This window comes from Euwallacea fornicatus, chromosome 21 (genome assembly GCF_040115645.1).
Source record: "Euwallacea fornicatus isolate EFF26 chromosome 21, ASM4011564v1, whole genome shotgun sequence".
Taxonomy (NCBI): Eukaryota; Metazoa; Arthropoda; class Insecta; order Coleoptera; family Curculionidae; genus Euwallacea; species Euwallacea fornicatus.
Genome location: NC_089561.1, coordinates 2815717 through 2830759, shown reverse-complemented (window position 1 = coordinate 2830759; position 15043 = coordinate 2815717). Strand labels below are relative to the sequence as shown.

General features: G+C 35.7%; 1 protein-coding gene across 6 annotated transcripts in view; it reads right to left on the bottom strand.

The window, feature by feature from the left end:
* The window catches only part of LOC136345770 (dentin sialophosphoprotein), a 32482-nt gene that overhangs the window by 5998 nt on the left and 11441 nt on the right, over positions 1 to 15043 (bottom strand). For 4 of the 6 annotated variants that reach the window (XM_066294361.1, XM_066294364.1, XM_066294363.1 and 1 more), the window contains exons 2-6: positions 9448 to 9589; positions 5087 to 5144; positions 4714 to 4785; positions 3498 to 3628; positions 2810 to 3002 (exon numbers count right to left, since the gene is read on the bottom strand). In XM_066294361.1, coding sequence (XP_066150458.1) covers positions 2810 to 3002; positions 3498 to 3628; positions 4714 to 4785; positions 5087 to 5144; positions 9448 to 9573 — 580 coding nt within the window. In that variant the 5' untranslated portion in view covers positions 9574 to 9589. The other 2 variants (XM_066294359.1, XM_066294360.1) reach the window with 2 other exon arrangements.

Here is a 15043-nt window from a genome sequence, read left to right as displayed (position 1 = left end):
TATTTGTATATTTATTACGTTTTTCCTATAATAGATGTAGGAACAGTTTTTTGGTTTCAGATTTCGATTTTCGAATAAATCTTTATGGGTTGCTGAAATACACTGACTTTCAAAAAAACCGCAACACCAAGAAGAACGCATTGTATGTATTTGAAATTTTGATACGATTTTAGACTTGTAAAGAGAAAAAAATGATAAAAATTTCAAGTTCGTATTTTAATGCGATATGAAGTTTTTCTTTACTTTTTTATCTGTGACGATCGTTCTTTTTGCAAATTTTTTTACAGGCGGATAGCGATAAAGGTACTATTGTTAGTACCATATTGAATGTGTGGTAATGCAAAATGCCTCGTGTACGCCAAAATGCAGTTTATCGGCAGTTAACTCCCTTTGAAAGGGGAAGAATTGTTGGTATGCATGAGGCAGGTTTACCTTTCCGCGAAATTGCACGTTGATTGGATCGAAACGCGTCAACAGTGCTAAGAGCTTGGAGAGATTGGTCTAACGAAGGGTCAGCAAATCGGCATCGTGGTAGTGGCCGTCCAAGAACGACGAACCAACGCGAAGACCTGCGACCTCGTCGTTCAGCGACAGGCGCCCCGTTTGAAACAATTCTGTCTCTTGGTGCTAACTGGGTAGCCACCCTATATCGAAGGGTCTCCCTTAGTACCATGTATCGCAGAATTCGAAGTTTTGGACTAAATTCATATCGTCCTATGCGTCGGCTTCCATTATCACGAAACCACAGGGTGGCCCGACTGGAGTGGTGTCGTCTGAGAGTGCAATGGGCGGATGAGTGGAGAAGAATCGTGTTCAGTGATGAGAGCCGATTTTGTTTATGGCGATCTGATGGACGGTTACGTGTTAGAAGGCGCAGAGGAGAGCGATTAAATTTGGACTTTTTGGAAAGGCGTCATTCTGGTTTAACACCAGGTGTCATGGTTTGGGGTGCCATCCAGTATGGTAGTCGGTCTCCTCTCGTTTTCATTTATGATAGATTAAGTGCTCAGAGGTACATTAATAGTGTCTTAGAACCGGTTCTTGTACCATACATCCACGACCATCCTGGAAGCACATTTCAACAGGATAATGCGCGACCACATGTAGCCAACGATACTTTGAGATGTTCGGAAGCTGAAAATTTGGATACTTTGCCTTGGCCAGCTCGGTCTCCGGATTTGTCCCCAATAGAGCATGTATGGGATATAATGGGTCGGAGACTTCAACGTTTAGCTCGCCCTCCAGAGACCATAGATGAACTCCGCGAGCAGGTGCAGATTGCCTGGGATACAATACCGCAGGAAGATATTGACAACTTAATTTTAAGCACGCCACGTCGCTCACAGGAATGTATTAATTTAAGAGGAGATACCACCCATTGTTAAATTATTATTAAATTTGTTCACTTATTCGCAATAATTTTCTTTTGATATTTTGATCGTTTTTATCCATTACCCGACCCAACGTAATGCCAGAATTTCAACCGTGTACGATGCGTTTTTCTTGGTGTTGCGGTTTTTTTGAAAGTCAGTGTATTTATTGTTTTTCCTGGGTCACGTTTTAATATTCTAGTGAGGAAATGTTGTGATAACTTTAATAAAGTATTCGCTCAAATTAACTTTATCGTTGAAATTTTTTATAACAGTTCTACAGATAAAACGCAATGTGTAGAAATACTTTTTGTAATCACTGCAAATGCATCCTATCGTTGCACCGAATAATTCCTAGAAGGTTGATCCCATAGTTCTGAAATATCCTTTAGCAATATTTGTTATTTCCTAGGTCTCCTTTGTGTGGTTAGAAGTCTCGGGAGACATCCCCTAATGTAAGGCACGTATAGCGTTAACAAAAATATTAAAAACTATTTTTAGTTTCATAGAGATAGAAACTACATGGGCATACATAACGCGAAAGAGCCTGGCCAGTAAGTGCAAAGATGTGCACGAATTGATGGCACGTTCAATTCAAATTTAAGTATTGTTTTGTTGCAGACTCGCCCCTTCACGGAGTGAGGGTACATCCATCTGAGTATCCGTTTATTATGCAAAATTGATGTTTAGTTTGAATTAAAATGGGCCCATACAGTAGCAGGCAGGCCTGCCAGAACGTGTAGGTGCGTTCTCACGAGCTAATTTTTGCCGAGCGATTAAGTTGATTAATGTTTCGGTGTTGTCTCATTAAAAAAAATCTTTAAAAAATGAAACGAAACTGTTGAAAAATAAAGCTTTACACTTTAAAATTTCGCCCAGGCACCACCTGGTGACAAAGTTCTTCAGCCGCAGGACTCGGTTTCTTGTCCTTCCGGTCTTTTTTTGGAAATTGAATTTTTTAAGTTCATCGAAAGGAACCTTTCAAGCGAAAAAAAAACTCATTGGAAGCAAATTATTTCTGCAAAAGAACTCCTTTCGTATCCCTAAGCACACCACTACAACCTAAATAGAGAAATATCAAAGAGTATGGTTGTTACTTCGCAAATATTTCAACAGGGAACCTTTCATCCTCTACACCCCTCATCCGGCATTTAAACTAAAACGAGCATTATTAATCACACTTTAAAGCTTACGAAATTTTTAATTGTTTTTCGCCCAACTCCATCATTGTTTATTCAGCCGCTGGTCATGGATAAAAATGCCGTGAAAGGCTGATTATACGAGACAAAGATAAATTTTGCGGACTTAAAAGGTCCTTTTCATTTAATGGTACGTTACGAAACTCTATAACTCCCCTGCGATAAACCAGAAATATATGGTCAAAGGCTTAGAACCTTTGTTTCAGGCACAAGTTCCGTTTACTCTAAATTATCACTTACAGAATTTATTCCCGTTTCCAAGATTGACATTGTCGATTTGATATTTAGCCACTAAAGCTGTGAGCTGATCGTTTTCCGCTTCGTCATCTTCTAAGCTGGAGTAACTGCCAGTGGTTCCATCACCTTCAGATGATCCTTTGGAGACCTTGCCGCCGACACCCGCTCCGATTTCTTCCTCTTCTTCTTCAGCGTCCTGTCCCCAAAATAATAAGATCAATTTATTTCCGTTTACTTCAGAAATTGCCTTCGGTCAACTGCATTTCTACAGTCATTAACATTTATACATATAATTGCATACTTTTTTTAAAATATGATGCGTTGTTCATGCCAGGAACAAAATGCGAGTCGTACCTTTACAAGTTGTGAGATTTGATAGTTTTGAGCGCTGTTGTGTGAGAACAATACAACGTATAAATATATGTGACCTGTTGAGATTTGTATTCCTGGTGCATAAGCACTTCCCCGTCTTCACTCATTTCCGAAGAGAATGCAAACTTTCTTTTAACTAGCACGAAAGGCACAATACCATTCTTGTACTGAGAAAATAAACACTTCTCGACTGCATGCATAATTTCAGGCTTATGAATTTTAAACGCGTATTTATACTGAAATAAGGCTTTCTCATTCTTGTTGCACTAAATGTGCCAGTTTCCACAATTTTCGTAATGAGATAATCATTGATTCTTACCTCTTGTCCTTCGCTGCTCTCTTCACCTGCGCTGCTATCCGAGGCAGATGTCGAGGAGCTCGCTTCGCTGTCTTCAGCTTCGCTGTCGTTGCTGCTGCCTTCTTCGTCGTTTCCATTAGGAATAGAAATATCTGAATCACGAGAATTTCCTGTTTACAACATAACTAAGCTCACGCTTTCATACTGCAGGTCTAATTAAGTGAAGGGACCGGATAATAATTTCCTTGGAATAAGATTGCCTGTACGAGTAGGTATGTTCCATCTCCCGGGAAAACTTAGGGAATACGAGAGTTTTCAATAGTTTCACTAAACTTTGGGGAAGTTTCAAGCGCGCTTAGACATTAAAGTTAGTATAATTTTTTTAAGTTAAGCAAGCAAATTTCAGTTTTAATGTTTTTTGACAAAACAAAAAAAATGAATATAACGTATTCGAACGAATGATAAACGATCTTCTTTAAGGCCTTAATGGCCAATAAAAATATCTGTACGGTTATGTGAAATACATAGATGAAATATTGCCGGTTTGTAAGACTATTGCCCCAACGTCCATATATTCACATTTCTTGTCGTATGAAAGTTCATCATCTGTGAAATTGTTAGAAGAATGTATTGGGTTTTTAGAGAAAAGATTATATAGAAATTTGTCTCTATAGAAAGAAAATTTATAGCGGCCGCAATGCAATGTTTTCTCTTTAAGGCTCGAGGGAAACTCTCGTAAAACCCCGCATCGAAAGCGGAAATTTCCAAGTTTTGGTCCGAGTTTCCTTGAATTTTTATTATATTTTATTTGACCACTTTCATTGAATCACTGAAGGTTATATTCCAGTTTCTGTTAAAGGCGAAATTTTCCGTATAAATTTGGGTCATTTAATGCCCGAACAATTCTCAATTTTTCAGGACGAAGCACCAGCATTGAGGAGCGCCATACTTCTTTTTTTTTCAGTATGAAAAATATGCAATTTAGTTGCGAAATTCATCAAAATCTAAGGAAAGAACTGACTGCGAGCATTTTTGATGAATCCTTTTCGAATAATGAATCCTTTTTTGTGCTGAACCGCCCTATTGTTTTATTCATTAGCACTCATTAGCACTCATTTGCATCTATGTTTCTGCAACATCCTGTATATGCTGCAATGATTTTTTGATGCACTACCATATTTTTTATGCGGGTTCCTATAAGTATGTTATTAGCTCCATATGTCTTAGGTATACTTACTCTGTTTCAATTTTTCCAAAATTAGAGGGTAGAACTCTTTGGCGGTGGCATTATTTGGTTCATACTGTAATACTTGAAAAGATCATTGGGTATTAGTCTCACGAAGGTTATCCCATTTCAGTCCTTTTAGAGGGGTGGGAGTAGAAAATTGGACATTCAAAAGGCTACAGATAGTAAGACTTTCTTTGAGGCTTAAATCACGTGATTGGCACCACGGAACCTGAATTCAACAAGATATCGACGCTTGTGGGGTTCAACGAGAAATCGAGGGTTATTTGAAGTTTTTCTGCTCACAAAGTTAATACAGAACTTTATCTGATATGGAGTCGTATATGTAGCTTTTCGATTGTCCAGTGGTTTATTGGGTACTTACTCAATTTGCAGTACTTCAAAGCCGTGATATAATCTTTCAACATAACCGCTGACAAGAACTGAAAGAGAAATCTTGCTTTAGAGAAAATTGCTTTATTTAGTAATTATTTAGAAGTTCGCCAACTTCTGTTGTATTGAATTAAATCGAAAAGCGAGTCCTGCGGAAGTATTTTTATGTTCATCTGCTGCATTAATACCGCCGTTTCCTCATAAATTTTACAGGGTGGCCACTCACTTATTTACGTTTAGATATCTTATCGGTTTCAAAGTGAAATAGCGCAATAGAAAACAGTAGTCTTCGCGCATGCGCAAGGAAAATGTGCTTAGAAATTTACGACAATTTCACTTAACTTTAATTAGATTCTAACGCAGAAATAGAGATTAAGTTTTGCCTTTTGTAAATAAAAGTGAAGTTACTATAAATCAATTGAGTAAACGTTGGAAATGTCTACTTACAGAAATTGCAAAATTTAAAGCAACTTTTTTCAATTCATCATTATTTTTCAATACGAATAAACTCAAAATTTTAAATATTCCTATATTTATTGCCATGTTATTTATTATTGTTATACATGAAACAATTTTGCAAATTATCCTTATTAAAATTTTTGGAAGCAATAGAACCTTTGACCTGGTATAAAGTAGAGCAACTTATTCTTCTCTAGCGTTCAATTGGGCTCTTGGGCTTTGTTGTTAAAATTTTATAAATTCGTAATTCTTGAAAATACCTAGGGGCAAGTGGTTATCTAACGATTTGAAAGTGAGAGTTGTGAAAGCATGGAAAAATGGAGCAGAGAAAGTTGCCATTGCAAGACGCTTCGACTTAAATGAGAGCGTAGTTATAAGAATATTATAGCGGTTTGTAAAGTTTGGAAATATGGAAGCCAATCATAAGTCAGGTAGACCAAAAAAACCACCGACTTTCAAGACAAACAAATTATAAAGTATTCTAAAGAAAATCCTTTTGCATTTTTGCGGGAAATAAAAGCTTCTATCCCAAAGGAACTGGGAGTTGAAATAACTTCAAGAACTGTACAAAAGCTATTACAAGATGCTGGATAACTTGCAAGAAGACCAGCCAAAAAACCGTTGTTGTCAGAAAGAAATAAACGGGCCAGGCTAGAATTTGGCAAAGCACACGTTCGAAACTTAAAATCTTCAATTCCAATGGTATTACATTCGTAAGACGACCTGCAAATGAAATATTGAACAAAAAGTGCACTGTTCCCACGGTAAAGCATAGTGGCGGGTCTGTCATGGTGTGGGCTTGTTATTCGAACTTCGAGATGGGTTCTTTAGTCAAAATTGATGGCACGATGAATCAATTTTTTTACAAGGAAACATTAGAGCATCATAAGGTGTTATATTATGATGACTAAATGCCAGTAAAACACTATTTCCAATAGAATAACGATCCAAAACACGCCCTAAAATATGTTCAAGCTTAGCTTCGTGAAAAATTTTTTTTAACTTTTGCTTTGGACATCCCAGCCACCGGACATAGATCCGATTAAAAAATCATGGGAGATCTTAGACTGCAAGATTAGAAGGAGAACATATTCCAAACATGAAGAATTTTTCTGTGCCCTCAAAGAAGAATTAGCGGAAATGGAGTTATTATTGGTAAATTTATCAAATCGATGAAAAATCGCTGCCTCCAAGTAATAAAAACAAAGGAGACATTATTAAGTATCAAACAATAAAATTATTATACAGAAATATTCGCATAATTAACTAATAATCACAAGTTTGTTACCATTGCTCTTCTTTTTACCAACCAAAAAACGATTTTCCTTAATAAAATTTTTCATCGTGTGGTTATTGAAAATAGTTTTATATGTTATAATAATACATATTAAGGATATAAATATTAGAATAATTACAATATCAAATTCGTTAACATTGAAAACATATGATAAAAGTTGCTCTATTTTTTGCCTCTACTGTATATAAATGCAATAGAAAAGATTTTGTTAAAACTGTCTTCCAAAATTTTTAATAATCTGCGCAGTGATTTGATTACATTCGTTAATGAGTCCCTGGCGTAAGTTGTCCAAAAATGTTGGTTCGGTAATGTAGATTCTACTTTTTAAGCGACTCCAGTAAAATAAATTCAATAAACGTAAGTCTGGAGAACGCGTAGGCCAATCCATGCGTCCTATCGTTCCAATCCATCGCTCAGGAAACGTTTGATCTAAATACCGACGAGCAGTCAGTGCATAAAGAGGTGCCGCACCGCGTCGCTGGAATATCAAATGATTTTCCATTTATTGGTCAACGTTTGCAATTATATCAATTAATGCCGGATAAATAGCATTTTCCCATGTCTCAAAACACATTTTCTATGTAAAAAAAAAATGGTCCCGGTCAAACACTAAATTTTTGCCGATATTGGGCATGGACCTCTTGAATAATTGCAGGATTCCCACCACACTAGTAACAGCAGTTCTGTCGATTCGCAGTATCGTTCAAGCATTCATCTGAGAAACATACATTAAAGATCATTTAGAATTTTGTTCTGACATGCTTTCGCAAAATTACAAAAATCATCCTCATTGAGTTCTTACACTAGATGTATTTTGTGTGGATGAAATTTATATATTTTTTTAAATTACTCGAATGCTCCTACACTTGACACTAAATGCCACCTCTAAATTTCTTGCACTTAATGGAGGATCTTAAAGTACATGTCTCTATACCGCCACCGCAGTAGCCTCATTTACTACTGCGTTTTCAGCTTAACGCTTTTGGTGTCCTACTGGCCAAGTTTCTCGAAATTTTTCCAAAATATACTTTCGATTAACGTGAAGATGACAGTCTTGATTTGATTCTTGGAAAATTTATGCCGTCCTATTAGCATTTTCATTGTTTCCAAAGAAAAGCGACATGAATTGCTCCCTTTCGGCCGTTGAGCATTGCATACTTGTAACATTACTTAGAATTCTAGTAAGAACCACTTAAAATGTAGAACACAACGAAATAGTATTTTTAATACTAGAATGAATCCAAGTTACTTTTTTGAATTATTAATAGAGAGATCAATCCTTATATTTTGATAGTATTTAGGAACAAAATTTTAGCGGAATAAAAACAAAGCAGAACAAATATTCAATTTATAGCGTTAAAGTGAAACAGGTGCAGGAACTAAACGTAAATAACTGAATTTGCGCATCTTCAGAGACTTGAAACTGCAGGGTTATAAGGTACGTTAAATACCTTCAAAATGAGGTTTTACCGGATTCTCTCTCCCATTTAAGGCTTTGAGAATGAACACCCTCCCTTTTAAGGGGTTGCAGATAAGGGAGTCGGGATTAACCTACAACGTTTCCGTCTCAAAAATAAGTTTGGCGTGTCCGAGTATTTTTTCATAAAATCTCTTAGCTATTCAGTACAGTGCGTGTTTCGTTTTCAAATGGCCACCCTTTAAGAATTCCGCTAAGTGTGTGCAAGGAGAGACAAGTCGCAAAACGTGCATTAAGATCAGAACTTAGTCCTAACCATATTCCGAGTGTCCAGGCGAATCGCGGACGTAGAAGATTACCATGGGAAACCGGGTTTTATTTATTTGCACCTGTAAAGATTATGCGATTGAAAAACTTTTACATAGAAGTCTTGGCACTCAAAACCGGCCATCGTCCGAAAATTTTTTTAATCTTCAAATTAGAGCGGTTTTGGCGCAAAACGCCTCCCACATTCAAAGGTTTGAATGTCCCGCGTAATCGTTCGAGGCCACGATTGGTCAGAGTGAAAATCAGAATGAAACAAACGCAAAGTCGCCAACGACATAATCGTAAAAAACCAATGTCAAATGAATTTTCTTTTTTCGCTAATTTCTAAGCAATTTTTTACTTATTTACGGGTTAATTCATTAAAAAATCAATGAAAAACCTGAGAATAATTATCATGTGCTCTGCTTTGATGTTTCCACGGTAAGTTTATTATTAACTTTTCATAATAAGAAAAAGACAAACCATATCTGTTTTCTCACTCACTAGCCACCATCTCTGATGAAAATCAAAATTTAATGCAGATTACACGTTTCCTGTTATAATCATTATTACCATCAGTACTACGATCTCCATGTAAAAGTTTTCCAATTGGATTCTCCGTGTAGGTGTAAAAAAATAAAAACCTATTTTCTATGTTAATCTTTTACAACCACGTTCGCTTCGACGCCCGGTATATTACAACTTAACTTAGACTTAACTTAATCGTTGGAACTTTTCGAAATCCCAAAAAAGGCAGAATTTTCCACAATTCTCATGTGGTTTATAAACTTGACTCAAAATGCACATTTTCCGGCTCATTCCTCTTTGATTGCGCTTGAGAGAATTATCAACAATTTTTTTTTCAGCCCCCTACCTCTGCCAGAAACTCCGTGGGTGCAGATATGCTCTCATCCGCGTCGGTGTACTCGCTCAGGTCTTCATTGCTGCTGGAAGTTGGCTTCAAAACTCCCGATATATTGCCATTATCTTCTGTTGTCATTTTCGAACTCACAGCACTGGAAAATAATGTATTCAATTTTGTCGTGATATTTCCGTGCAAATAACTTTGTCGGTTCTTTCATAAACTTCAAGCCCTACCCAAGAATTTGAGCATGCATTGGCCATTGACAAAACAGCTACGTCAAATTTAATCAAATTTCCACCAGTTTTATGGCATCATTTTCATATCGTAAAGGTAAAAGTCACGGTCTAATGCTGCTAGATACGATCCGAATAGCGCAACAGCAATAAATAACTGTTTTTGATTTTACCTTAATCTTCAAATTTGTTACAGATGACTTGTACCGAGGCTTCCGGTAACAGAAGCCGCCGGTTGTATCTCTAAAGCTATTGTATACGAAGCTCCGAAGTAAAAAATTGTATTAGGTGCAGTAGGGTAAGTGTGTAAAGGGAGTACGTACGTTACCGCGTTCCCTCTGTTGTAATAAAAGTAAAAATGTATTAGTTAATAATTCGAAATATTCTTAACAGTGATTTCAGTCCAAAGACGTAGTTGTAACACATTATTTGTGGGTTTCCCTTGTATAAATAAATTAGTTAGGTTACGCTTCAACAAAGGTCTGTGCACAAGTTCGGAGTCCCAATTAAAGTGCTCTGTTTTTTAGTAAAATATTCAGTTCCGGATTGTTGTTTTTGGTAGGTACAAAGATTTTTGATCGAAGTTTACGCTTTAACAAAGAATCGTTGAGTCTTTTCTTATATCTCTGGTGAAAAACACTAGTCAGCTCATACCCCGGAAATATTTATACCTGGAGCAAGGGTAGCCTAGGGATTGGGCCAAGTATATATTAGACTGCAGTGACGTCATATATTTGGCCAATGCAGGACAGAAAAAGTTACCAACGAGAGCGGGAGTAATATTTGTCGAAGAGGTTAAACAAAGGTTAATAAGAGAAATGCAGCCAAAGTAGCAAATAGTATGAAGAAACCCATGAAGTATAATTGTGATAATGTTGATAGTGCCAATAACTTGTGCATCGTCTGCAAATGCGATTTTTGTTTTTATATTGACCATGGACAACGTATTTAATGTATCAGTTGCATATAGTGGGTGTGTAGCATTGTAACAGAGGTTCAAAAGGAAGCAATGTGAGTGTGGGAGATGTGTTGATGAAGATAAATAATGCTTGTTAATCTGCAAAAAAAATTAACAATTTTTTGTTTTTTACGGTATAGATTTATACGCAATGAAATTCTTAAATATATCTTACACCAATTTTTAACTTATTTTTGCAACTTTTAAACTTTTAATCTTTAAATTTTTGCATACAAGTTCTTTCTCGGTATATAAGTGTATAACTTGTAAACTAAACCAGATTTTTTAATGCGATAAAAAGCAACTTATAGCTGAATTATTACTAATTCCAAATCTTGCCTTTTAGCATATGATGACGACGACAAAGCATTTTAAATAAGCGTGTACCCACTTGTCTCAATTTTGAGGCAAGTACGGACCAGTTGACTTTTTTTACATTCTTCTTCTTTACTCTACTACTACTTTATTCTTTAATGAATGAAAATTGTACGTTGTTTCACTTACTCTAATTGAATAGCCATAATCCAGAATGCTATTGATACAAAATAACAGATACTTATACAAATAACAAAATATATAAATCAATGTAAATCGGAAATATAATATTTGTTATAATGATAAATAATCTTGCCAAATAACTCGAGAAAAAGCAGGGAAAAGGTGTACTGAAAATGTCAGTTTTATTCGTGGAAAGTTACTGCACAATTTTTGTATATGAAATTATTTAATATATTTGAAAGTTTTCTGTGGAAGGCGCTGCGAATGTTGTCAGATAAAAACTATCTCGGGAACGAATTAAAGGATTTAAAGAAAGGCTGGCTCGTCAGAAAGAGCTTTTTTGCCATATCCAAGGATATGTCATTTTAGTTAGTGAAAGTACCTTTAGGCGACGTTTTGCGATGAAGTCTAGAGTTTTTCTAAATATCCAGTAAATATCAAATGTAATGATACGTGTTTGGCATTATAATTGCCAAAATCATAAAACTTTACTTACAATTATTCACAAAAGTGGCCATACATAGAGCAAAAATTCATAAAATGATCATAAGCCAATATTTCTACGCTTTTTTTTTACAGACGATAACACATTCATTGCAAATATAAGTATGGAATATATGTTAGAAAAAAAAACTTACAAAAATAGTTCCAATTCAATAAAAATAAATAACAAACAACACTAAGTGAAAAATGTGGGCAAAAAATTAACCGTATAAACAATAAATGTGTATATCATATAATTATTTATTTGAAGAAGTTTAAAGGGAATAACTAACGTCTAGAAGTCAATACTTATTGACACCCCCTTCGCCTCAATTACGGCCTTTCGGCGTCGCGGCATCGATTCTACCAACTTTCCAGTCACATCCAAAGAAATGTTTTCCCATACGTTAAAAACCAAATGTTTTAATTCTTCTAAATTGCTGCAGTTGCTCCAATTTTCCACTTTATTTTTTAAAATTTATCACAAATTCTCAATCGAGATGAGATCTGGCGTTTTAGGTGGAGAATTTAATAATTTTGGTACATTATGTATCAACCAAAGCTTTAGAATTCCAGCAGTGTGCTACGGATCATCGTCCTTTTGGAAATAAAACACTTTTGGCGTGTATAAACTTCTCTGTGGCTGTTCGCAAATTGGCTCTTGAAATATCAAGGTAGACATTTTTATCCATTATTCTCTTAATTTTGCGTAGGTTGCCATTCGCTCTCATGGTAATCCGTAACATTAATGATCCACCTTCGTGTTTTACTTATATTTCTGTCCTGCAGTTGTATATTTAATTTCCTCGATCCAATGCAAACAAGTTTATTTTCGTTTCGTCTGTGAAAATGACAGTATTCCAAAACTCTACAGGCTTTTCTACAAACTTTCTTGCAAAATCGAGGCATTTCTGTTTATTAATTTTTGATATAAAGGATTTCTTCCTTAGTATTCTGCAATTTAAACCGCTTTTCCTCAGAACTCTTCTTACTGTTTCAGTTGACACAGATTTGCCGATTTTCTGGGATATTTCTTTTGTTAAGTTAGGGACTCTTTTCTTCGGATTAATATTTAGTTCTCGTACAATAAATCCGTCGTCCTTTTCAGAAAGTATCCTTTTTCGTTTTCTTTCAGGCTTGTCTTGTACCAATCCTCGATAACGGTATTAGTTTATTATCCATTGTACTGTCGAATGTGTCCTTCCAGTTAAATCACCAATTTCTCGCATAGTTTTTCCGGTACAATAAAGCTTTATTATTAAATGGCGCGTCGTGATGTTGGTTTGCACTCTTTCATTTGTCCTTTCTTGAATTCATGAAAGAAATGAAACCATTAAATGATTGTAGAATTAACCTATCGGTCTCGAAGGAATTTGCAAAAAAAATTGTTTTGGTAAATATTTACAGCCAAAATAAAAATGAATTTGGCGCCGTGTACGGTTAATTCTGTGCCTACATTTTTCGCTTATTGTTGTTTGTTATTTATTTTTATTGAATTGGAACTATATTTGTAAGTTTTTTTTTCTAACATATATTCTATACTTATATTTGCAATGAATGTGTTATCTTCTGTAAAACAAAAAAGCGTAGAAATATTGGTTTATGACCATTTTATTAATGTTTGCCCTATATACGGTCAATTTTATAAGTAACTGTATATCCAGAAAATATCACCTCGATATCTCTATTGTTTACAAAATATGCCGCTTTTAATCCGGAATTTATGTTACTTAGCCTTCGCAGCGCTTACGATTTTTGGCACTTAGGCATCTTTGAAGTTAACGAAAAAAAACGAGTTTGGTGTTTTTACTCAAGTGTCAAGTTGATTTTAGATGGTGCTGCATTCGTTTTAATCAGAACAATTGCGTTTATAGTTTTCTCTTTATTGTTTCTATTCGTTGCTTCGTTAACGCCCAAAACGCGTATTTCAAACGAAGACCGTCGCCATTTTGCGAGTATATTTCTATGAAATTTATGGAAAATGCTGCTATATTTTTAAAGTATACAGTGCCTTTTTCGCTGCTCTGTGCATCGAGTTCTAGTGAGTGCAAGCAAAAGGCAATTAGGCCATTGATGAGTGCGAGAGAGACAGACTGCCGTTTACCCCTCCATTGTCAACGATCGGCTGGCGTCGTTGACTTGCAGGCAGGAGGCCTTAATCCGAGAAGGGATGTTTTGATTTGAAGGATGCAAATTGCGCGTGTCATTTCGTTTTATAATAAATTTCCTTTTTTGAGGTTAAAAATCGCAGCTACATAAAATTTTTTCTTTTCTGAAAAAGAGGTTTATAAATAGAAATCTTATTTCCAACAACATTTTAGCCGACGAATCAAGTTTTTCATTGCATGGAAAACATAATCCATCTGTTGCTCGAGGCTGGGCTCAAGAAAATTCTCACGAGACTTATGATAGAGCCACTTAAACGCCCCAAAAATTTAATATTTGGGAAAACGTTTCTTTAGGTTAGTTCGCGTTAATTTTGTCTAACATTGGGTTAACTTGTGTCTAATCAGAGTGTTCCTTGAATCATCTTACCGTCGTATGACGGATGCATAGCACGGAAATTTTATTAAGGAAGAAAAGGCATTCCCACCATACTCTGAAAATTGATCATCTTCATCCTATATCCATCGATTGAGATAAATTGAGGACCTCATAAGATCCTGGTGACATAAAAGGTGATAATGGAAATTCGGAAATCGCTTGATAGATATTTGAAGCCAGAAGTAGGTTCCTTCTTTTCATTTTATATTGCTAGTACGTTTGAGATACGAGAAAGATGATTATGTCCGCCCTAAGAGTGGGTGATAATGGAAATCTCTTGATAGATATTGGAAACGAGGAGTACAAGGTCCCTTCTCGTTTAATATTGCGTCTACGTTTGAGATGCACCCGTTAGGAAATGCTCTGTGTAGAGCGATTTTTCTTCTCAATGGTTCTAAAAGGAATCGATACATTCAAACAAAAACTTGTGTTCATACGATTCACAAAGAAACTCTTGTAATTCTATGAAAAAAATTTAATAAAAAGCTTCGGCTCACATTATCATCATACACGATGCGTATAATATTAAAGCAAACAAAAGAACCTTCTAGTTCCTGAATCCAATATCCGCTTTGAGCTTTCCATTATCAGTTTCCATGTCGTAGAGTCTTATGCGGTAACCAATTTATCTGGATGGATCCTGATTCAATTCAGTGGGTAAGTAGGAAGAGCACTATTAGTTTCCAGTGTATGGTGGCGACAAACCGCTTTATGCCGTTCATTCTCATTATATGTATTAAGAGAATTTCATATTGGAAGGAAATTAATAAAGTTATGCACGTAGCCAAAGTCGTCCTATTCCCATAATGTTCTACAAAAGGTTTCAAATTTTATCTTATTGTCCAATGTTAATAACAATGAAAAAGGTACCGTTCACACACGGAACTAG